The 24,431-nt window shown below is 38.8% G+C and overlaps 1 protein-coding gene across 2 annotated transcripts in view; it reads right to left on the minus strand.

Annotated features, from left to right (window-relative positions):
• Positions 1-7,944, minus strand: part of LOC115981853 (pre-mRNA-processing protein 40C) — a 29,199-nt gene extending 21,255 nt beyond the window's left edge. Inside the window, exons 1-7 of one of the 2 annotated variants that reach the window (XM_031104257.1) lie at positions 7,778-7,944; positions 6,798-7,090; positions 6,567-6,713; positions 5,335-5,968; positions 5,042-5,205; positions 3,528-3,565; positions 598-676 (exon numbers count right to left, since the gene is read on the minus strand). In XM_031104257.1, coding sequence (XP_030960117.1) covers positions 598-676; positions 3,528-3,565; positions 5,042-5,205; positions 5,335-5,968; positions 6,567-6,713; positions 6,798-7,082 — 1,347 coding nt within the window. In that variant the 5' untranslated portion in view covers positions 7,083-7,090; positions 7,778-7,944. Of the gene's footprint in view, positions 1-597; positions 677-3,527; positions 3,566-5,041; positions 5,206-5,328; positions 5,969-6,566; positions 6,714-6,797; positions 7,091-7,777 lie in introns of both variants that reach the window. The other variant, XM_031104256.1, reaches the window with a different exon arrangement.
• Positions 7,945-24,431: the final 16,487 nt, after the last annotated feature.

The raw sequence follows: 24,431 nt of genomic DNA on the forward strand, positions 1-24,431 counted from the left end.
AGAGGCTTCTAACATTCTTAAGTAAGGTAATAAGGACTAACTTTTTTTTTTTTTTTTGGAGAAGATAATAAGGACTAACTAGAATGCATATGAAATGGAATACAGGTCTACCAACGGATTTATTCTGGTCAAGGAAAATGGGATCACCCATCCCATTCAAAAGAATCATGATGCACCCACTTTAGCATCATATTATTGTATTGGCATCTAAATCATATAAAGAGACTACTTTCATCTCTATGAAATTAGTTGACCAAAGAATAAAACCTTTTGTGCTACATGCACAAGTGCAGAAAGGATCAATCAGGAAAAGGAATCTCTCCATTTCAAGGGTTGTATCCATTTCATGGTTCAGATTTTATTTTACAAATCTAAAGGTGAATAGACTACTACATCATTTAAAATTTTGAATGACGTGGTAGTCTATACATTGTTAGATGCAGAAAATAAAATCTGAACCATGAAATGGACAGGATTTGAAATGGAGAGGATCTTGTTCCGATTAATCAGATAAAAAACACAAGAACAAGCACCCAAACTTTTAGACTATGGTATTCCACAATATCAATAAATTTAAATTCAACAAACAATCTGTACCTTAGTTTTGTTGTTGTGGTAATATTTTTTTCCATCACTTGTTGTGACCATTACCCAATCAGTACCAAATATATTAACCCTGAAGACCAAAAAACACCACACAACTTTAGAAGGGAAAAAAAAAAAAAAAAAAAATTCCTTTAGAAAGGAAAATTTTTTATGTACTTTTGGACAGCAAAGATCAACTGCAGCAACTCTAATAGTTAAAGAAAATAGATCCGGTAAAAAAAAATAACTAAAAAGAGCTTCACAATAATATGGCACTAAATATATCACAGCACTTCCCAGAATTTACAGAAAGCCAGAGGACCAAATTTACAGAGATCAATCTATAATTCAAATCAGGTATTTAGGCTCTTATATGGCAAAGAAGATTGTCAAAAATAATAATACTAAATGGGTCCATACAGTCAAAGAACATAGAAGGAATGACTTGCCTATAGTATCCTTGAGATAGAGTATCAATATGCCCAAATCCAAATTTAAATACTTTCTTCTAAAATTTTGGACAAACAAATATCAAGCATAAAAGAGAAGCATTTATTTACTAAGTGCTTCTTGCCTAGTAGGTCTCTGCAGGTGGAATCTAAAAATCAATAAAGCAGCCATAAAAGGCAGACCTTCAATGGTCAAGCCGTAAAGGGCTAACCTTAATTACTTTAGCACCCACAACAGCTTCAATTACTTTTAACACTCAAACTTCTTTCAACTGACGCTTTACTTGATTAGACATTTGTATCTTATACCAGAACATCACTTAAGCTCATATTTCTTTTCTTGTCAATGCCCCTGACACCTTCAATTTTTATTAGAAGGGGAGAGAAGGAAATTTAAGAAAACCTCAACAAAAGAATGAAGGTAAAATCAGACATTGTTAAAAGAAATTTAACTTTTTGCAGAATTAACCAATAATAACAAAACATCATCCTCATGACCAACTCAGAGGACAGGAGTGAAGGCTATATTCAAAACCACACAAGAAAGAGATTCTCACAACAAATCTAACGGGGTTCTGTACATGTTCAGTACCATACAACCAAAATCCAAATAAAAAGAAAATTTCAAGGTTGGCTGGAGTAACATACAGCAGGTACAATGTAAAGAGAGAGAAAGAACAAGAACCTACCAGAGGGTGATTAGGCATCAGTTCTAAGATTCTTTGGATCACTCCCAAGAAAAGATGCATCAGACATCAAGCAATAGTAATTTTCAGATAATTTACCCTATACCTTCAAATATACGTCAATCCTGTATAAATAACAGAGACCAAGTAAACTTGGAAGCAAGCAAACTTGCTAGGATATCCAACAAGAAATTTAAACCAGTCAAGGCCTACTGTAAGTGACTAGGCAATATTTTGACCCGCCAAACAATTTTTTATTTTTTTTGGATAAGTAATGTAATTTTTATTGCCATCAAAAAATAGTCTCACCCAAGTATTCAGGGAGTATACAACTGGGGACCATACGATTAATCAAACAAATTACATGAATTTATCAAAACACTAACAGACCATAACAACTGACTATGCAAAACTGAGATCCTACTTATCAAAAAAAATTGCAAAACTGACATCCATTCCAACAAAATCTTAACTCAACTAAACACAACTCATGAAGCAAATCTATATAAGACTTCCCTTAAACAACAAAATTACAATAATTTCCATATGGCTATGAACCTAAAGAAAGTCAAAACTATCTTTTTTTTTAAATAAAAAAATGGGACTGTTCATGAATATAAATTCCATATATGTCAGGCCTTTTACCTGACATGTTTTATACTACTTACTCTTTAGAATTGCTCAAATGATGACCTTTATTTCTGCAAAAGAAAAAAAGAATCCCAACTGGCTGGTCTAGTCCTTCCTCACTTATTACCAACATAGACATGGCATACTGATTAACTGATTCAATTCAGTCATTTGATGAAGCCAACAAAGTTTGTTTTAGAAATACAGAAGGCCCAAACACATTATTAATCGTTGGCAACCTGAACATGGAACAATATGGACAAAATCTAGACAAGGTATTTTTGGTCAAGCCTTTAAGTTAGAATCAAGCCAGGCAGTTAATCAACATTAGCCATCAACCAGGCCAATGAGCTCTAATTCAAATGGCACTCGCTTCTCCCATACGACTAGATTGAAGGCGAAGTTGTGGGTCTAAAACCCCATTGGGTGCATGTCAAGCTTATCAACCTAAAAAAATTGATCATTAAATAGAGAAGTTCTCTGGCTTTAACATCAGTTTGTACTTTTATTTTTACTTTTAGCATGTCATATAATCATCCAGCCAATTGGATGGTAAAACCATTACACCTGTGACCAGACGTTGTCAAGGATCAATGGCCCAGAGGTATAAAATATCACAAAGTAATCCTTTAATAGTTCAATTTTGTTTTCACTGGGGAGTTTAGTGAAGTGGGAAGTTGTGAGGAACAACCAAAAACTGGAGTGCCAGTCATGAAGAACGCCAGAGAAATTGTGGGGTTCACACAGCAATTAAGGCCACTAAACAAAAGTATTCAGGGCATACCACAGAGCCATTCTTAATGACCATGCATATCCTACCTATAGCAATGTTTCTCTAATCTCTTCTTCCTCTTTTTTTATTGATTTTTTTGTTGGGGAAGGAAATGGGGGGTGCAAAAGTTTTCCTAAATCATTCTGCTATGCCCATCTCTAATTCACTACTCTTGGCAACTACCGGGTAGAGACAAATCGACAGCAATAAATAATCCACAATAGTATCTTCTATAGCATATTAACAAACATATGGATACTAAAACCAGCAAATTGAAATACAAAATGCACATAGACAAAAGAACCAGATAACAGGAATAGTGACTGACAACTCAGGAATCTTCTGTTTTCTACACACACAAGATCAATCAAAACATATAAACATCTTGCGAAAGAATGAACTTACGTTGAAGCTGGAGTTGGTTGCACATGAACTTTACCAAGCTGCACCAATAAACCACACACCAACCCAAATCCCCCCCCAAAAAATAAAAATCAGATGCATTGAGGCTAATATAAAATTCACATAATTGCCAAATAAAATTATTGCCAGTTCTAACGATCCTCATTACAGATATTAGGAAGCCATGCAGTAAAAGAAAAGCAGAAACCTAAAGAAATTAACTATATGGTGGAAATAGTATTCATCAAATAAAACCTATTGAGAATAACCCTCCAGGCAAGTGTCTAGTTGGTTTAGCCTTTTTTTTGGATTTTTTTTGCTTATGTACAGATTTTCAAAGCCTTACTTTTTCTAGGTTCAGTTGCACTTTTTCCCAGATTATATTTTAAGCAAAATAAACAGGTTTTTAAAAAATTATTAAATTCACCATTTCACAACAGCTTAAGCTTTTGCGACAAGTGGTAATTTATTATGGTATCAAGAGCAAGTAGTCCTAAGTTCGAACCATGTCTCTCCTGTACATCCTATTTAAAAAATTAAAATTAAAAATTAAAAATATATATATCAAGTTAAAAACCTCATGAGTTGGGACCCACTTATTAAGGGGAAGCCAAGCTTCATACACAAGAGAGAGTATTAGAATAATGGTTAAATGATTCAATTTACCATTTCTAATAATTTAAACTTTTAGGACAAATGGTAATTTATCAAAACTAGTCTTCTTCTTTCTTTTCTTTTTTACAAGTTTTATTAGAAAATTATGAATATCAAGTAAACATGATGTATACTAAATGCATATTGCCTCTAAGCTTTAAAAGTACAATGATCATCAAAACCAATGAAATCTATACAAACCAAACCATTAGAGAATTCCTAATGACAATTCCAAGAGAAACCATGTCATTAAATGCTTAGAGATATATATAAGCACACTATAAACAAATGCCACTTTCCAGGGCTTCTTCCTTCTAAGCTACATATGCATACCAAACTTCCTTGAAGATATAAAATTAAATTGGAAAAAATAATCCAGCACCTCATATATACTTTTGGACACCAATTTTAGTATTACTAATGTTTTTTTTTTATAAGTGAATAATGCATCATTGAAGAAAAAGAAAATTACACAAGGAACCAAATTTTACGGTACTTGTTTACTTGGATGCATGCTCTAGATGGCATCCCCTTGATGTCTTTTGTTGATTTTATAGACTCTCTTTCTTTGTGAGTTGTACTCTTTGAAAAGGGCTTGCACACAATCTTATTATAAGTCATTCGATTTTCCTTTCCTAACCATATTCTTAATTATAAATTATAAATAAATAAATAAGGTAGAAAGCAAATCTATATTCCAAAAAAATGGTCTATAAATCAAATGCATCACCAATAAAATCCACCTGCCTATATTCCAAAAGCTAAAGCTGTTTACAATGTAATAATTAATTAGAAAATCAAAAGGCAGTTAATAAGATCACACAATTGCAGTACTTGAAGGAAGAAAATCTTAATGTAAATACCTCCCCCATAAAGCCCAGAGGTTTATCATAAGTAGACTGTCCCGTCAGAGCATTATAATAGTAGACAGCCCCTGTCTCAGTCTTGTGGGCAGTCCAGGCGTCTAATTGTTCATCGACAGCAGCTCCATCCGGAATTTGAACTTCCTCTACATGTTTCCTAATATCTACAAAACACCAAGTAATATTTTGATGAAATGAAAAACGTAACTCCATAAAACATCAATGAAGAAGAATAAACAATTCATACATTGTTTCATCAGTAATTTAGTACGAAACCATGGGCATACCAATACCCGGAGGAGGTAATTCTGTCTGCATTCCCAAAGTTCCTGACATCAAATGACCAGGGGCAGAAGATGCAGATGTTGCTGTAGCAGTTCCCACAGGAGTAACACCAGGAGGTTGAGAATCAGGTAACGGAACAGAAGGGAGAGGCATACCATGTGCCGGCAGAGGAAAAGGTCCAGGAAAAGCAGCAGGGTATGGCAGGAACGGTAGTCTAGGTATCCCACCCATTTGAGGGGGCTGCAACCAGAGTCCCTGAGGAGGGGCCATAGCAGGAAAAGGTGCATAAGGAGTGCAAATTTGAGGCTGAACAGCTGAATTTGATACAACAGGGGCTGTTGGCATAAGGGGTCTTGGGACTGCTGAAGAGGAAGAATCCATAGCAGAAGCTTGAAGAGTACTAGAGGATATTGGAGCAGACATTGCTATTCCAGGGGGTCCAGGTGTCCCGGGAGTTCCAGGCATTCCGGGAGGGATGGAAAAAGATGGTGCAGAGGGCATCCATGAAGTTGCTTGGCTCAAGGTTGAAGATACAGTAATTGTTGAACTTGAAGAACTATCAGCGGGTAATGAAAAAGACTGAGAAATAGCAGGTGCAGATGTCAAATTACCAGCTTCTTGCGAGACAGCACTTGATGTATTCTGTAAACAAGCAAAGAAATTAGAATAATTAGCTCTTGGAATAAAATCAAAGAGCTTACTGATACTGATTTATAAGCTAAAACAGTCATAATCTTTCAATTTTCATGGCTTACAAGCAAAAACTAGAGACAATAAACAAGAAACACTGCAACAATTTCTTGATGAACCAAAACTCATAAATTGGAAAAATAAAATTAATAGCTTAAACAGTCAGACCCTTAAGATTCACAACTGTCACCAAGAAAATTCAACAGCTAGATAGGAGCCATAGCATAAGATTGTTTCAGCGTGCAATCTATCTAGTTCGTTTGAACAACATTTCAGGATTAAACTCTTTGTCAAATCTACATGCAGTTATGATAACAAGGGCCTAAGCATGTGAATTTTCTTCATCTGTGAGTGGTAATAAATGATAAATGTCTAAGCATCTGGATCATGTTCTTATACATATCTGCCAAACAGGTTTGTATTTCCTCATCTGTTTACTCATCATGATGGAAAAACACTTACGGTGCCACACACTAGTAATAGGGCAGTAATCAGAGTTCACCTAAGAGAACCTCACGTTTACTCGAGAATATGATCGTCACCAACTTACCATGCTAGTTTGGAACTGCTGGATACTAGGGTAAGCAATACTACTTTGTGAAATGTTGTATGAAAAAGAGGGACTAGCAGATGAAGACGGTCCAGGAACCAGGGGTTGAACCACCAATGGAGACGCAGGTGAATTAGAATTAACAACCTGCATTGGAAGTAACAGTATCAGAGATAAGTACTACAAAAACCCATCTAGAAGTCTGACAGACAAAAATAAATCGATACTGACAGAACTAGATGCTGACTGTTGCAAGCTTCCAGAAGGGGTGGGAGCATTTGGAAGCACGCCGTATGAGAATGAAGGTGCGGGAATTACAAAGCCAGGCGCTGCATTAGCATATCTTGCTTGGGCAGGTCCTTGCATTAAACCAGGTGTACCTGCACCCGGAGCAGAAGCAGCAGCAATCGGAGTTGAAGGGCCGCTGCTAGATGGCACTCCAATAGGCAAACCAGATACAGGTGCTTGAGAAGTTGGTGGCTGCATTTCCTGCGTTAACCAAGCTGGCGATGCCATATTTTTATCTGCATAGCAAGCTAAGAATCTTAAGCATACAACAATTGAACGATTGACTCGAAAGCAGAACTGAAAATAAATAAATAAATAACAAATGGCAGAACTTCACCAGCACTGGGATATTTTGTTTTTGTTTTTTTAATTGTTTTGGCGGTTCACAAGGCCTCATGAGATCCATGGGGTCATGCCTTCAAAATCAAAACTCTCTTTTTAAGAGTATATATACATGCATACTTGGCGTGTGGGACAGACAGAGGACTACAATAAATACTTATATAAAGCAAAAACCTGATTAAGTTATTAGTTACAAGTTTTAAACGTGTGTGTGTGTGTGTGTGTGTGTGTGTGTCTCTCCCTCTCTCCCATATGGAGTAAAGTTTATGAGGTGATTTCAAATGAGGGCACAAATCGAACTTTTATGCGATCTTTGACAACCTCTCTCAATACTTTTTTTTAATTTTCTAGCAAAATCGACACAGGCAAATTTTAAAAACCCTAAAAAATGGGATCCATTCTATTCTACTTTGAAATAAAACTTAAGGAAAGGACAGAAATTAAATATTAAAAAAAAAAAACCAAGTACAGCGGCCAAAGTTTCACTAAGAATTCCTGACCCAAAAAAAAAAAAAAAAAAAAAACTTTTCAAATTTTATAGAGGCGGTGGAAAGGAAAAAGATAGGGCAAGAGACACTAACCAGAGAAATAGAGGAGATGAAAAGGTTCTAGAAACTCAGTAGGCCAAGGCGACACTACTCGTTGCTTGTCTCCCTGCCTGCCTGCCTGCTTCGCTCGCGCGCTCTCTCTCGCTCTCTCTCGCTCTCTCTCTAAACTCTACTCCACTCTAGACAATAGACAATATTTGAGACGAAAAAATGCCTAAATGCATGATAACATTACACTTTATACCAACACCCACTGCTTTCTCCAAAAATAATAATAATAATAATAATAATAATAATAGGACAAAACTTAGATATATCGTCTTAAGTGCTATTGTTTATATTTCCACCACTTAAGATTTATTCACGTAGTTATTTAACTAAAAATTATATTTACATTCCATGAGAAAAAATTTACATGATAAAATTTTTTAAAAAAATAAAACTTAAGAAACATTTATTAAATACTATACCTAAGTCTTGCTCTTAATAATATACCCACTATGCCACCTAAATAACGGTACACTCTGTTTCCTTCGTGGAAAACAGAATTTTATGGAAAATTGAAAATCCCCAAAACTACTACCCTAAAATTTGAATTTTATACATGTGGGGGCCAGTCAATCAACAGACCCATTAAGGTCAAGATCGTTGGGCCTGTGGCCCATCCGAGAATGCAAATCCGTCCGAGGAGACCCAAATCAGGTCATAAGGGTAACCACCGAGGGGGGTAGTCAATATCACGAAAGTAGAGTTCCGTATTCGTCCGAGGACACCATACTCCTCGGCAGTATGCGTCCAAGGACGATCAGGACGCGGTCTTATTACAATCGGACCTCGGAACTATATCACCACTGAAGATGTGATAACAAACCAAAGGTAAGAAAAAAAAGGCAAACAAATATCTATAACTACAGCTGCCTCCGCATTAATTGTCTCTCGACCAATTTTCTAGCCGCATTAATGTGGAGGTGATACCTGAACAGTAATGAAGCAGTCTTACAGCTACCCATAGGGAGTTCCAGAAGGCGCTAGATAGGACAGAAAGAAATCCCCCGAACCCAACCTACACGTGTGTGGTGAGGATGGAACACAGAGGGTGGTATATAAACTGAAAGAAGAACATGCAGGAAGGGGGATCGGAAGAAAAAAAAAAAAAAAAAAAAAAAAAAAAAAAAAAAAAAAAAAAAAAGAGAAAAAAGAAAAGCAAAGACTGAAGAAGAAAAACGTGAAAAACAAAAGAACTGTATCTATTTCAACGAAAAACCGATTGTTGTGTCAGCTCTGAGCCTTCAATATACGTGAGGGTGAATCTTCTCATTCTACGAAAGTTAATATAGTTCTTAATACCCACGCTCTACAAATTATATTATTTGGGCCTTTTTACGTGCGAACCCCATATTATTTTGGGTCGTTATAAATCGAGTCCTTACAATTGGCGCCGTCTGTGGGAAGAGTTTGTATTAACTTAAAAGACTTCCGGTGCGACGTTTCTGATGGAGGAAGTGGGTCCACATCACTATGCGGCGGGACCGCATCAGGGGGATGCCAACCCGTACCAGGCAGAGTTAAGGGGCTCCCAGTATGGTGATCCCTGTAGGAGTCCCAAACGGAGAGAGGGCCATGAGGGGAATGTACGTACAACCCATACCACCAGAGGCCACTCTCGTGGGAAGAGTCACGTCTCCCACGCAAAGCATGACGGGAATCTGCATCTTGAGATTGCCGATTTGAAGAGAGAGTTGCGCCATGCCCGGCGGGAACGCTCCCCACCTTATTCCGAACCACATCTGGGGAGTCGGATGGAGTTAATTATAGGCGAAGATCAAGAACTCCGCCAAGCAAGACTTTCTCCTATGAGGAGAAGCACCGCCATCGACATAAGCGTAGAAGTCCACGTAGTAGGGGCTTGGGTAACGATGCCATGAACAAAGCCTTGAGTCAAATTTCCAAGTCGCCCTTTACGAGAAACATAGACAATGCGGTTCTTCCTCGGCGATTCCATCAGCCTACGTTCTCTCTGTATGATGGTCGGTCGGACCCGGTAGAACATGTAAGCTATTTCAGCCAGAAAATGGCTATCTTCTCCAGGGACGAGACTTTGATGTGCAAAGTTTTTCCATCGAATTTGGGTCCAACGGCGATGAGGTGGTTCAACGGCTTAAGGGCCAATTCTGTTGGATCTTTCAAGACACTGACCCGGGCTTTTGGTGCTCGCTTTATTACATGCAGCAGGACTCCTCAACCTTTGGGATCTTTGTTGGCTATGTCTATGCGAGAGGGCGAGACTCTCAAGAATTACTCGGATAGGTACTGGGAAATGTTTAATGAAATAGAGGGAAAGAACGATGGTGTGGCCATAACCACTTTCAAAGTCGGCCTCCCAGCCGATCACGATTTAAGAAAATCCCTGACGGGTAAACCTGTTACCAGTGTGCACCAACTGATGAACAGGATAGATAAGTACAGAAGGGTAGAGGAGGATCAACTCCAGGGAAAAGGGAAGGGCAAAGTGATCTCTCAGGAGATGAGGGATTTTAGGTTGGACCATTATAATAGCAGCCGACCCCGGAGGGATTTTGTTGGGCAGTCGGGTTCGGTGGACGCCCAGGTGGTTAATGCAATATTTCGAGAGTCAGTGCAGCAAGTTTTGGAGAAGATAAAGAACGAGCCATTCTTCAAATGGCCGAACAAAATGGCGGGAGAGCCTAGGAAACGCAACTCGAACTTATACTGCCGCTATCATCAGGATCATGGGCACACGACGGATAATTGCAGGAATTTATGGGACCACTTGGAACAATTGGTCTGTGAAGGGAAATTAAAATAACTCTTGCATCACTCCAGTGGAAGGGTGAGCCAAGCAGGTTCAGAGGTGCGTGGGGACGCTTCATCAAGACTCCCTCTGGGTACGATTAACGTTATCTTTGCGGCCCTGGGAATGACTGGATCTTACCCTTCCAGGATATTGTCAGTGTTCCAATCCCCGGCCGAGAATCATTCCCAAGCATTAAAGAGAGCCAGGGTGCATGTCCCCCTGATTCTAGGCTTTTCGGATGACGACATGGCTGGGACCATACAGCCCCATGAGGATGCTTTGGTGGTAACGCTGAGAATTGGCGGGTACGATGTCAAAAGAGTGATGGTTGATCAGGGTAGCGCTGTGGATATAATGTATCCAGACTTGTACAGGGGGCTAGGTTTGAAGTCAGAGGACTTAACAACCTACAACTCTCTTCTAGTAAGTTTTGAGGGAAGGATGGTCGTTCCCAAATGAGTGATCAGGCGGCCTGTGCAAGCAGGTACGGATGTGGTGGAGGTGGACTTTATTGTCGTAGATGTTTTTTCTCCGTACACGGCTATTATGGGCAGACCTTGGCTTCACACCCTTAAAGCAGTCTCGTTTACTCTGCATCAGAAGGTGAAGTACCCATCCGGAGGCCAAGTGTTGGAAATAGTAAGGAGTCAGGCGACTGCTCGGCAATGCCTAGTAGCGGCTATACAACATCGGCCAGAAGCAGAAACCTCAGCTACGGCTGACAACGAATTATAGCAATTAAAGTCCCCAGCATCAGGCTTGGACGTACCAGCCAATAGGGTAGAGTGTGAAGATTTGGAGAAGATAATTGTTGCTGGTGATCCGGAGAAATTCTTCCAGGTTGGGGCTAAATTGCCTTTGCAAGAGAAGGCGAGGTTGTTGGAATTCCTCTGAGCCAATATGGACGTTTTCGCATGGAACCCGTATGAAGCCCCAGGGGTGGACCCGAATTTCATTTGTCATCGACTTAACGTGAATCCCGCCGTTATGCCCAGGAGGCAACCTCCTCGGTGACCATCGAAGGAGTACGCCGAGGCAGTTAGAAGTGAAGTTGCCAAGCTCAAACAGACTGGGGCTATTAAGGAAGTTTTTTATCCTCAATGGTTGGCCAATACGGTGGTAGTAAAAAAGAAGACTGGAAAATGGCGGGTGTGCATGGACTTCACGGATCTCAATAAGGCTTGCCCCAAGGATCCATTTCCCATGCCGAAGATAGACCAGTTGGTGGATGCAACTGTGGGTAACCCTAGGATGAGTTTCTTGGATGCCTTCCAAGGGTATCACCAAATACCGCTGGCCGTCGATGATCAGGAAAAGATTACTTTTGTAACCCCGATTGGGAACTACCATTACAAGGTGATGCCCTTCGGCTTGAAAAAAGCCGGATCTACCTACCAACGCATGATGACGAAAATGTTCGAACCGCAACTGGGTAGAAGTATTGAAGTTTATATCGATGACATGGTTGTAAAGAGTAAAGTGACGTCCGAACATGTGGAAGATCTCACGAGTATCTTCGGGATACTGAGAAAACATAAGTTACGCTTGAATGCTTCAAAGTGCTCATTTGGTGTAGGTTTCGGGAAGTTCTTGGGGTACATGGTGACCCATAGAGAAATTGAGGTGAACCCAGACCAGATTAAGGCCATTAACGATTTGCAAGCACCTCGGAATCCAAAAGAAGTGCAGAAACTGACTGGGATGACTGCTGCGTTGAACCGGTTCATCTCCAGGTCAACCGAGAGGTGTCGTCCTTTTTTCCGTTTATTGCATAAGTGGCAAGGATTTGAATGGACCGAGGAGTGTGTTGTAGCGTTCCAGCAGTTGAAAGAATACCTGTCCAGGCCACCTATCATGTCTAGCCCTGAGGTGGATGAGGTGTTGTTTGCTTATCTGGCGGTTGCCCCTCTTGCAATTAGTTTCGTCTTGATACGAGAAGACAATGGCGTCCAAAGACCAGTTTATTATGTAAGTAAATCCCTCCATGAGGCCGAAGTGAGATATTTGTCATTAGAAAAGGCCATATTGGCGGTGGTCCATACAACATGCAAACTTCCGCATTACTTTCAGGCCCATACCGTGGTTATCTTGACCCAACTGCCTCTTAAGTCCATACTCAGAAGTGCTGACTACACCGGAAGAATTGCTAAGTGGGGCACGATTCTGGGTGCTTTCAATATCAAGTACATGCCTATCACCTCTGTGAAATGTCAAGTCCTTGCCGATCTGGTGGCTGAGTTCGCCGAATGTCCAGAAGAAGTTAATGTGAGTCAATGTCACATGGATGAAAAATCGGTTGGCCTAATATCCACACAAGGAGGGTCCTCTTGGAGGGTGTACGTGGATGGGGCCGCAAACCAACGGGGAGCAGGATTGGGATTGGTGTTAATATCCCCCAAGGAGGTCATCATCGAGAAGTCATTAAGATTAGGGTTCTCGGCTACTAACAACGAATCAGAATACGAAACTTTGATAATGGGAATGAGTATGGTCCGAAAAATGGGTAGAAAGGTAGTGAAATTATTCTCAGACTCGAGATTGGTAGTCGGCCAGGTGAGAGGAGAGCTGGAGGCCCGAGACCTAAGGATGCAAGGGTATCTGGACCGAGTTAGGCGTATGCAAACAAAGTTTGAGTCTTTCGACTTATTGCATATTCCTCGAGGTGAAAATACACACGCTGATTCCTTGGCAACCCTTGCCACCTCCTCAGTACGAAATTTTCCTCGGGTGATCATCGTTTAAGACCTATGTACCCCCACCTCACCAGAAAAGGATGTTTTCCAAATCAATCAAACTAGTCTGTCGCCAAACTGGATGAATCCCATATTAAAATTTCTTGAAAGTGACATATTGCCCGAAGATAAGCTGGAAGCTGAGAAAATACGAAGGAAAGCTCCTCGGTATTGTCTATCTGAAGATAAAAAGTTATACAAACGGTCCTTCTCTGGGCCATACTTGCTCTGTGTGCCTCTTGAGACTGCAGAATCAATCTTGGAAGAATTGTATAAGGGCATTTGTGGAAGCCATACAGGAAGAAGGTCTCTATCATGTCAAGCCATCACACAAGGATATTGGTGGCCAAATATGCAGAAGGAAGAGCAGGAATACGTTAGGAAATGCGAACAGTGCCAAAGATATGCTCCAAATATCCATCAACTGGAAGGAGTTCTTAACCCTCTCTCCAGCCATTGGCCTTTTACTCAATGGGGGCTGGACATTGTCGGCCCTTTTCCTAAAACCCTAGGAAACAAGAAGTATCTGCTGGTCGGCACAGACTACTTCACTAAATGGGTTGAAGTTGAGCCCTTGGCGAACATCAGAGATATAGATGTGAAGAAGTTTATTTGGAGGAACATTGTTACGCGATTTGGAACTCCCCGCACTCTTGTCTCAGATAACAGACTCCAATTTGATAGCAATGCCTTTAGAGAATATTGTTTAGAACTGGGTATAAGAAACAGGTATTCCACTCTGGCTTATCCTTAAGGCAATGGGCAGGCTGAAACTGTTAACAAAGTAATAGTCAATGGGTATAAAAAGAGACTGGATGACGCGAAAGGAAAGTGGGTGGAAGAATTACCACATGTTTTATGGACATATCGGACAACACCCCGACGTTCAACGGGGGAAACTCCCTTTTACATGACCTATGGGGCCGAGGCCGTCATCCCCCTAGAAACTAGATTCCTAATGTTAAGGACCAATACATTCTCTTTGGATAGTAATGATGTGATGTTGGAGAAAAATTTGGACCTGATTGAAGAGCGAAGGGAGAGCGCGATGGTTCAACTAGCTCACTACCAACATAAACTCAAGCAGGGCTATGATAGTAATGTGAAGATAAGGTCGTTAGCTGTAGGAGATCTGGTGCTGAGGAAAGTTCTGGGGGCCACCAAGAATCCAAATTGGGGAAAACTGGGACCTAATTGGGAAAGGCCATATCGGATCACTTCTGTAGCGGGAATAGGAGCCTATTATCTGGAAGACCTAGATGAAAAAGTTGTACTTCATCCTTGGAATGTAAATAATCTCAAGATGTATTATTATTAGTAAAAGTATTTCGATTCAAATATTTCTTTTAATTTACGTCAGCCATACATCCTGTGCTCCTGCGTCATATGATGTATATTGAAATGTTAAATAGAAACTAAGTTATGTCAGGTCCTTGGATCGCAAACTTGGTGGACATTAACGTCCTACGATGTATATTGAAATGTTAAACAAAAACTAAGTTATGTCAGGTCCTCGGATTGCAAACTTGGTGGAAATTAACGTCCTACGATGTATATTGAAATGTTAAATAGAAACTAAGTTATGTCAGGTCCTCGGATCGCAAACTTGGTGGAAATTAACGTCCTACGATGTATATTGAAGTATTGAACAATAACTGAATTGTGATAGATCTTCTGATCACAAACTTAATGGGAATTAACGCCCTGTAACACCTATTGGAGAATTAGAGAGAAATCTATGGACGTCAGTTGGCGTACAACCAAGGTACTGAAGGCATAATTTTATTTAGTTTATGAACTTTCGTAAAGAATTGCAATTGATTGGAAAGAATACGTGCATATCTAAAACGTCACCCTAAGACCCCGTTGTACTAATGCTTATTGCCTATTGCTAATTATCAATTGACGATGTGTGTAAGTAAAATTGCCCCATACAAGCGAAAGATAGTTGAAATGAACCTATCCAAATTACAATAACACAGTGAACGAGTACAGAAATAACATAAAGCAGTAAGAGCGGTAAGAAAATGAGCAAGGGAGGCCCTCTGCCGTTTGATTTACATCTCACCATCGAACGTGGGAGACAAGGGCATTGCCAAAATTTAATGCTACCAAAATCGGGATGCTGAAACGTCAGGGGCATGCCCCAAAACACGCATAGGTACGGGCTTATGACGTCAAAATCCACCTTCTCTCCCGAGGAGTCGAAAAGCAGGATTTTGAGGGGCTATTGTGGGGGCCAGTCAATCAACAGACCCATTAAGGTCAAGATCGTTGGGCCTATGGCCCATCCAAGGATGCAAATCCGTCCGAGGAGACCCAAGTCAGGTCGTAAGGGTAACCACCTGGAGGGATAGTTAATATCACAAAAGTAGAGTTCCGTATTCGTCCGAGGACACCATACTCCTCGACAATATGCGCCCGAGGACGATCAGGACGCGGTCTTGTTACAATCGAACCTCAGAACTATGTCACCACTGAAGATGGGATAACAGACCAAGGGTAAGAAAGAAAAGACAAACAAATATCTATAACTACAGCTGCCTCCGCATTAATTGCTTCTCAACCAACTCTTTAGCCGCATTAATGTGGAGGTGATACGTGAATAGTAATGAAACAACCTTACAGCTGCCCATAGGAAGTTCCAGGAGGCGCTAGATGGGATAGAAAGAAATCCTCCGAACCCAACCTACACGTGTGTGGTGAGGATGGAACACAGAGGGTGGTATATAAACTGAAAGAAGAACACGCAAGAGGGGGGATCGGAAGATAAAAAAAAAAGAAAAAAAGAAAAGCAAAGACTGAAGAAGAAAAACGTGAAAAACAAAAGAACTGTATCTATTTCAACGAAAAACCGATTGTTGTGCCAGTTCTGAGCCTTCAATATACGTGAGGGTGAATCTTCTCATTCTACGAAAGTTAATCTAGTTCTTAATACCCACGCTCTGCAAATTATATTGTTTGGGCCTTTTTACGTGCGAACCCCATATCATTTTGGGTTGTTACAAATCGAGTCCTTACAATACATAATTTCAATTTTACCCCTTTTTTTTTTTATGAACTTCAATTTTACCCCTTTTAAGAATACAATAAAATGTCATTTTCATTATGTCACGTCAATAAATTATTTAAAGTTTTTTTAGGTTACAAAGATAATGTGGCATAATGAAAATGATGTGGACCGTATGGTGTTATTTTATTAGGTGTGGCAAGTGATATTTACACTCTAATCGTTTTGAAATAAATATATTTTCTGAAAAATGTTATCCCATTTTTAGGTGCTTGTTTGTATGTAAATAGACGGGGGATTACTAATGCAAATGTAATATAAATTCAGGTGATAAAATCCAAATTATTAAATTTTAGGATATAAAATCTAAATGCCCCAAGCTTTTGGTGTGTAGTTTGCACTTTAACCTTTAATTTTTTTTAATTGTCGCGTGCAATTTTGGTTGTGGTGTGTTAGTGTAATAAAAAAAACCTTGATTTTTTTTTTCTTTGTAGTGGAAATGTGGGAGGATACAAAAGGGTATGTGTGGAGGGGGGATTTAAAATGTCTCCCTTGAAAATATCAGAATGTGACAACCGGTAGAATTGCAAAACTCCAAGCTATTTTGCCCAATCCCTTTCTATTCTTTTATGATACAGGAATATCGAATAAAAGAGCCAACAAACCCAGCTCATGCCGTCTTACAAACCTAAATAGTGGAATCCTACGACTTGGACTTGGAGGCCCAATTCTAGCCCAATTATCCTTAAACTGGTCCTATTAGTCAAAGTGCATTAAGGATGGTCATATAACATTTATTTAGTCAATGTTGACGTATCCTGATTGTGAAAAATATCTAATCATTTATTTTCATTCGTATTTTAGATGTCTTGGAAATCATGGAGTCATTTAATTCTATTTAATTCTCTCATGTTCAAATGGGTTGTTTGGAACTCTATACATAGATGTTCATGTAATTGAAATGAAGCAATTAGACCGTGAATTTTTGGCCAAAATGTTGAGTGGCACTTATTTCCTAGACAGCACTGCCAATTGACACTTTTGACTAGGGCTGTCCACGGGTCGGGCCAGGTCGGTTTTGGACCCAATCCGGACTTGACCCACCGGAAAAATCGGTCGAGTCGGTTTCGGGTAAGGGTGAACATCGGTCGGGTCGAGCGGGTCGCCAAAATAAAGAAAGCATCAAAATTTGAAAAAAAAAAGTTGCCGGAATCTGGAAAAAGTCACCAGAATCTGGAAATATTCGCCGGATTTTGCATTTTTTGGCTAAAAATTGCTGGGATTGGCCAGATCTACTCGAATCTAAGCTTGATATTGCCGGATCTACTCGAATCTAAGCTTGATATTGCCGGATCTCCTCGAATCTAAGCTCGATCTTACCAAATACGGTCGAGGTCTCGCTAGATCTCCTCGAATCTAAGCTTGATCTTGCCGGAGTTGGCTGGATTTGTATATAACATCGGTCAGGTCGGGTGGCTCAGGTTTTGGAGAAGAAAACCGCCACTCGACCCTCCGACGTCGGGTCTTGGGTGCGGAAACCCGTAAACCGACTGACAGGAGCGTCGGTTCGGGCTGAAATCGGGTGGAGATATGGTGGTTTGGTCGGTCCGGCGGGTGTGGGTCGGGTCTGGACACCCCTACTTTTGACTCAATGTAAAAGTGTCATTTTTGGTTGAATTTTTAGATCCACATATGTTTAAATATTTTGACCATAACTTTTGACTCATACATCTAAAGGTGAAATGCGTGGTTTTAAAAAGATAATTCAAAATGCAACAATTTTTGTTGAAATATTTTTTTTTTTCCTAATTTCACACATTTAGAGCACCAATATCAGTGAATGCAAAAAAGTTTAAAAATTCATTTTTGCACATTTAACCCCAAAAATCACTCGTATCAATTTAGCCAAACTTGTGTAAAATAGCATCAAGCTACAACAACCGTGCAAATATACAATGTTACTATTGATGTGTAAATTGATAAAGAAATTTTAAAAAGAGAGAGAGAGAGAGAGAGAGAGAGAGAGAGAGAGAGAGAGAGAGAGAGAGAGAGAGAGAGAGAGAGAGAATAAATAATGTAGAATAAATTAGATAATCTTTTTTTTAGAATAAGTAAAATAGATAAACACTATGAACTATGGATGTGTTGGAAAAATACATGTTTGTATCATACACAAAACATACGCAGCGGAAAATTAACAGATCTACTTCATTCACAATTGATAACATGTACTATGTAAACTTCATAATTTAAGAACAAGAAATCGTACTTTGGTGTGATGAAATTAAAAAACAAAATATTAGAAGTACTTGGAAACACTTGTAATCTTCGCTCCAATTTCACTTGATGAACAAGAAGTGTGGTCACTCAATCAGTTTCCAATGGGAAAATAAGAGTATCTTACACTCACATACACACCATTTCATTCCTTATATGATCTTAATGAAGACCCCCTTATGAAATTCTGTATGTTTGTCTCCTTATATATAACTAATTATCTAATTGGGCTATCTTTTTAGGCTATTCCAATTGGGTTTTAGTACGTGGCTTGGAGTGGGACCAAAAAGGAACAAATAAGACTCTAGCTCCAATGGGCCTTGGGCTTTCTATCAACTCTTAACAAGTCCAAAATTACCATTAATTATATTCTATAACACTATATTAATATAATTGCACTCTAGGCCTTATTAATAAATTATATCCCAAGACTTTATTATACATGCAACCCCATCATTAAAATATTTGTAGTAATACAAAATCATGAATGTTGACTGCCACTTTGAAGATTACTACATCTTAATTCTTGAGTACCTGGTTTAATCCTTTAAGTTATTTATCATACTTTAATAACTCCTTACAAAAGTGGTTGAGCCCAACACTCTAAATAACTAAACCCATTAAACTTATCTCAAGGGAATATTTTATATCTCCGTTAAGGGATTATGAATTTCATCTTGAGAATATATGTTCCATCAACATTAAATGCGGTTGCCCAACATACTAAGATTTTGTTCGTGTCTTTAGATCTCACTCATGATATATCAAAGCAACCTACGCCTTATAATCAGGTTCATTATTCTTTCAGGATTTAGAGTTGATGTAAATATAAATCATGAGATTTATTATTCATTTAACAATTATTAGGAAAATAATAAATCTCAAAGCGATCCAATTCAATATGTCTTAACTCTTAAAACATATCAACTAGAAGTCTCCACTTCCATAATCAAGACAAATCATCTTAGTTGATATGTTATAATTTTCGCAAATGAAATGCCCAATTTCATTACTGACTACGAACTAAAATTCTAAATTTACAAAGAACTTGTGATTTATATTTTCTGTGACTAAATCAATTCTATGCATTTCATGGACTAAGATAATGTCCCATTGGTTCATTTATAAATAGTGTCATATAATTAAACAATTTAATTATTTATAACATGCCAATAAATTAGATTTTGGGGCATAAACCCTAACAGGATGGACAACAAGGGAACCTTCTTTGCTGATCAACAATAGTTTGGCCCTAGTTTGAAAGCAGTGAACATATTCAGCAATGGGTAAGAATGTTATTTTTGTCCCGAGTTATTATGAAAAGGCTCAACCATGATCACCGATGAAGCAAAGTCCAAAGGTGGTGCCTAGTGACACAGTAGGGGAAGGGCAAAGTGCTTCTCAGGTAAAGGAGCCTCAACCAAATATGGAAACCGAAATTTCTGGGGAAGCCATTAATTGTGATACATTTCAAAAATCAAAAATCTCAACGGATAGAGAGTTTATTACACCTATCTCAGGAGCTTCCTCAAATAAATCTGAGTCAATTCCAATTATTTCTTCAACGAATATTTTTGGAAAGGCTAATAATGATTTATTTCACTCCAAACTCTCAGAGATTGAGATCATGTCCCAAGCGTGAATGAGGGGCTTCTAAAATCTCCCTTTAATTCTGAGAGCACATTTTTGACATCACATGGGAATGAGCCTCCTACAATATTAAAAGACTTCACAAAAAATATCAATGAGCTAGAGAGAGAATCGTGGGAGCAATAAATTGGTTTCCAAGACTGATACTGATCCGATTTTGGTGGAGCAATTTCAATTATCTCCCATAAAAAAAATCTCACATGCTAAGGATGCCACACAGGGTTTAGAGATAACTCAACCTTATGAGCCAATTACTAACATCGACCATGATCAGGTTCCAGGCCGAGGTTCAAGGACTGGGACATGGACAAAATTTTGTAGAAGTGCTTCTTAGCAGGACTATGCTTTGGAGGTTGTTATGGGATCTAAGAGGAGTGGTTCAATGGTGGAAGGTCAAATTGTATTACCTAACAAACGTAGAATGGTTTCTCAGATTGGCAACGCAGATTAGATTATATTGGCAGAGGCTGATGGTCAGTCCTGCCAAGAGCAATGAGTATTTTATCCTAGAATTGTCAAGAACTTGGGAACCATCAAACAGTTCAAAAGCTCGTGGACTTAATGCGGGCACAAGATCCTACAATTGTGTTTTTAGCCAAGACATAGCTGGATGAAGCTAGGCTAAAGGATTTGTTAAGAAATTTAGACTTCAGGCATAAACATGTTATGTCAAAAGTTAGTCAAGGGGGAGGTTTAGCTCTTCTGTGGAAAGCTGATTTTGATCTTCTGGTTGACACATCGTCTTTGAATCATATTGATGCTTAGATAAATGAAGGAAAGGACAATACTTGGAGGTTCATTGGTTTCTATGGTGCGCCTGAAACTCATAATAATCAGCATATATCCCGGTCACTCCTAAAAAATTTAAAGCAAACTACATCACTTCCATGATTGTGTGCGAAGGACTTTAATGAGATTCTAAAATCCCATGAAAAGCTAGGGGGAAGAATGAGGCTGGTAAAACAAATGCAAGACTTTCGTGATGTTTTGGATGATTGTGTTTTTACGTATTTGGGGTTTGTAGGTAATAAGTTCACATGGGGGAAGAAGCTTGCAAGTGGAATCATGGTTTGGGAGCGCCTTGAAAAAGCAATAGCTAACAACGAGTGGATTTCACTCTTTCCTGCAACGAAAGTTGTTCACTTGGAATGTGGTATGTCTGACCATAACCTATCATCACTCACCCATTTGGTATCCCTATTCACAGACAGAAGCCATGGAGGTTTGAGCAGGTTTAGTTTTGAGACACTGGATGCCATAATCCTATTGCTACAGTGTGGGGAAGTGTTGGTAATGCTCCTTGCCCGATGACAGCAGTGGAAAGGAATTTAGAAGAATGCCAGGAAAAGCTTCAAAATGGAGTAATTTCTCTTTTGGGAACATCACCCGAGAATTGTAGAGAAGAAAAAGAAATTGAAAGAAGCAGAAGGTAGGGCTGCCAAGGGTGGTTCAGCTGACATGGTGTACATCCTAAAACAGGAACTCAAAGAGCTGCTATCTAAGGAAGAGAAATTATGGCAGTAACGTGCTATGGCTGCTTGGCTGAAAGACAGAGATCAGAATTCTAGTTACTTCCACAGTTGGACCTCCCATAGGTTTAGGCGCAATTTAATTAATGGGCTGTGGAAGGAAGATGGCTCTTGGTGTGAAGGGGATGATCAGGTGGCTTCCTTGTTTGTTGATTTCTACCAAGGATTATTTCAATCATCAAACCTGAGCCAAATTGATGAAGTGTTGGAGGATACACCATGGTCAATGCTGCCAGCTATGAATTCCCTTTTAATAGGGGAATTTACCAAGGCAAAAGTGGACTATGCCCTGAAACAAATGTTGCCTTTAAAAGCCCCAGGACCTGATGGCATGGCACCGGTTTTTTACCAACACTTTTGGAATGATATTAGCGACAATGTGTTTGAGGCTGTCCTATCAGTGATGAACTCAGGAATTTTTCCACCTAGCATTAATCATAAATATATCACCTTGATTCCAAAGGTAAAAAGCCCAGAGTGAGTAACTGATTTTAGACCTATTGCTTTGTGTAATATTTTATATAAGCTTGTGTCTAAGGTTCTTGCAAATAAACTTAAAAAGTTGCTACCTGATGTTATTTTGAAATCTCAGAGTGCTTTCCAAGCAGATAAGGCTATTTCTAATAATATTATTGTAGCTTTTGAGACTTTACATCATATGAAGTTAAGGACGGGTGGAAATAAGGGGTCTATGGCTATGAAACTCAATATGAGTAAAACTTAAGATAGAGTTGAGTGGGTCTTTCTAGAAAAGCTCGTGGGCAAGATGGGTTTTGATAGTAAATGGATTGGGTTGGTTATGGCTTGTATTAGCTTTGTTTCTTATTCCATATTGGTTAATGGGTGTTGAGGACAAATTTTTCACACCACATGGCTTCATTTCATTGGCAACCCGCACCACATCAATATTATCATAGATTTTGGGAGAATCTATTTTAAAGCCCAAAAGAGTCTTTTTTCACAAAAATGATGCCGAAGCCCATGGTCCAAAAGTCATGGCGATATAATCTCATCAAGGCCCATAGTTTGAGCTCATGGCACAACATCTCATTTTTGTCTCATGATCCAAGCTCATGAGTCTTATCAGGGGAATTTTGGGAGTCGTGGTTTGAAGGGCCAAGAAGTATGTTCAATAAAACTCTAGTGGTTCAAAGTTGATAAAGGAAAGCATGTTGCTTGGCATGTCTTCCCCAATTTCCTGAACTCTGACGGGTCAATGTGCAAAAGGTAACATTTGGGTAAGCCTCTCATATCACAAAAGCACTTAAAATGATAAAACTCTCCATGCTCTTTACATAAAAGATTAATGTCCATCATATAATATAAGTTTTAAAATATAATCATATCATTCCATATTAATTATTTTATTATTTTCATATAAATCAATTCCAAGCACATGACTAAATATATATTAACATCTCATATCTAGCATTAAATACTCTCTTTACTCTCCAAGATTTGGTTAAAATCAAAAAGATCATATTTATATCTTTAAAACTTCATCAAATATCAACCAACTAGTCCATTACTTACCAAAATTATATATAGACTAAACATATAATTTTTCCAAGAGAAGAAATTTAGCCAAAAACACCAAAAACGGCTTCAGTGAAAGCTGCAACATCTTTTGTACAAGCTGTAACAGCTCCAGCGGAAGCTGCAACAGCTTCTGCAGAAGCTGAAACAACTCCAACAAATCTGTAGCAGCTTCAACAGGTTGACACATGTCCTAAAATGATGTCATTCACCCATAAATGCCTAATCCTAGCAGTTGTGGTACCAGAAACAAGAGGATCCCTTAAAGATCATCTCACCATCTTTAGTTAAATCATGAATTTAATGGCAAGTATTTTTTCTCCAAGCAAAGGATGTCATCCACATGACATCATCCAGCTGTGTCAGCAACATTTAAGTCTCAAAATTTCTTCTTTTGGTTAAAAAACAAAAGACCACTTACTTTGTCAAAGATTTTCCCTTATTTGCTAATTTTCCTTCAACTAAATTCTGATCTAGTTACATAACTTGACTCTATATAAAGAGGACCAAGCTACATACTAAAGACATCATCCACCCCCCCCCCCCTCTGTATGAACCCTCTCTCTAATCTTCAATAATTTTGAAACTCCATTCATCTTGCTGCCATATCTCTAAAAGATCTCCATGTCTTTCTTCATCCCTCTCTCATCTTCCATTTTCTGAAACTCTATTCATTTTGCTGCCATATCTCTAAAGATCTCTAAACTCTTCTATACTTCTCCATCTCCCTTACAAAAATATATCTTCCTGGGCAGCACCATTACACAGTATCCATCTCTCCCACACTTCAATACTCTGAAATTTCACTCATTTTTATTGCCCAAAACACATCTCCATCTCATTCTTTATTTCCCATACAAAATCTCTCTTCTTAGAAACCAACATAACCCATAACACGAATAATCTCATGTATTTACTATATTCAAGCTTCATATTATCTATTTCACACTCCCATATATTTTATAAATACCTTCCTCACAAAATACCTATACATACTCATCATATATCTTTAAACTCCATGCCTCACATAGCATACAAGATCCATGTCTAACAAAGTATCTACATACAATTCCTATACATATTACAAACATCATATCTCACAATATATATATTTCTTACCATCTCTACACATCTTAAA

This window comes from Quercus lobata, chromosome 3, assembly GCF_001633185.2.
Source record: "Quercus lobata isolate SW786 chromosome 3, ValleyOak3.0 Primary Assembly, whole genome shotgun sequence".
Taxonomy (NCBI): domain Eukaryota; kingdom Viridiplantae; phylum Streptophyta; class Magnoliopsida; order Fagales; family Fagaceae; genus Quercus; species Quercus lobata.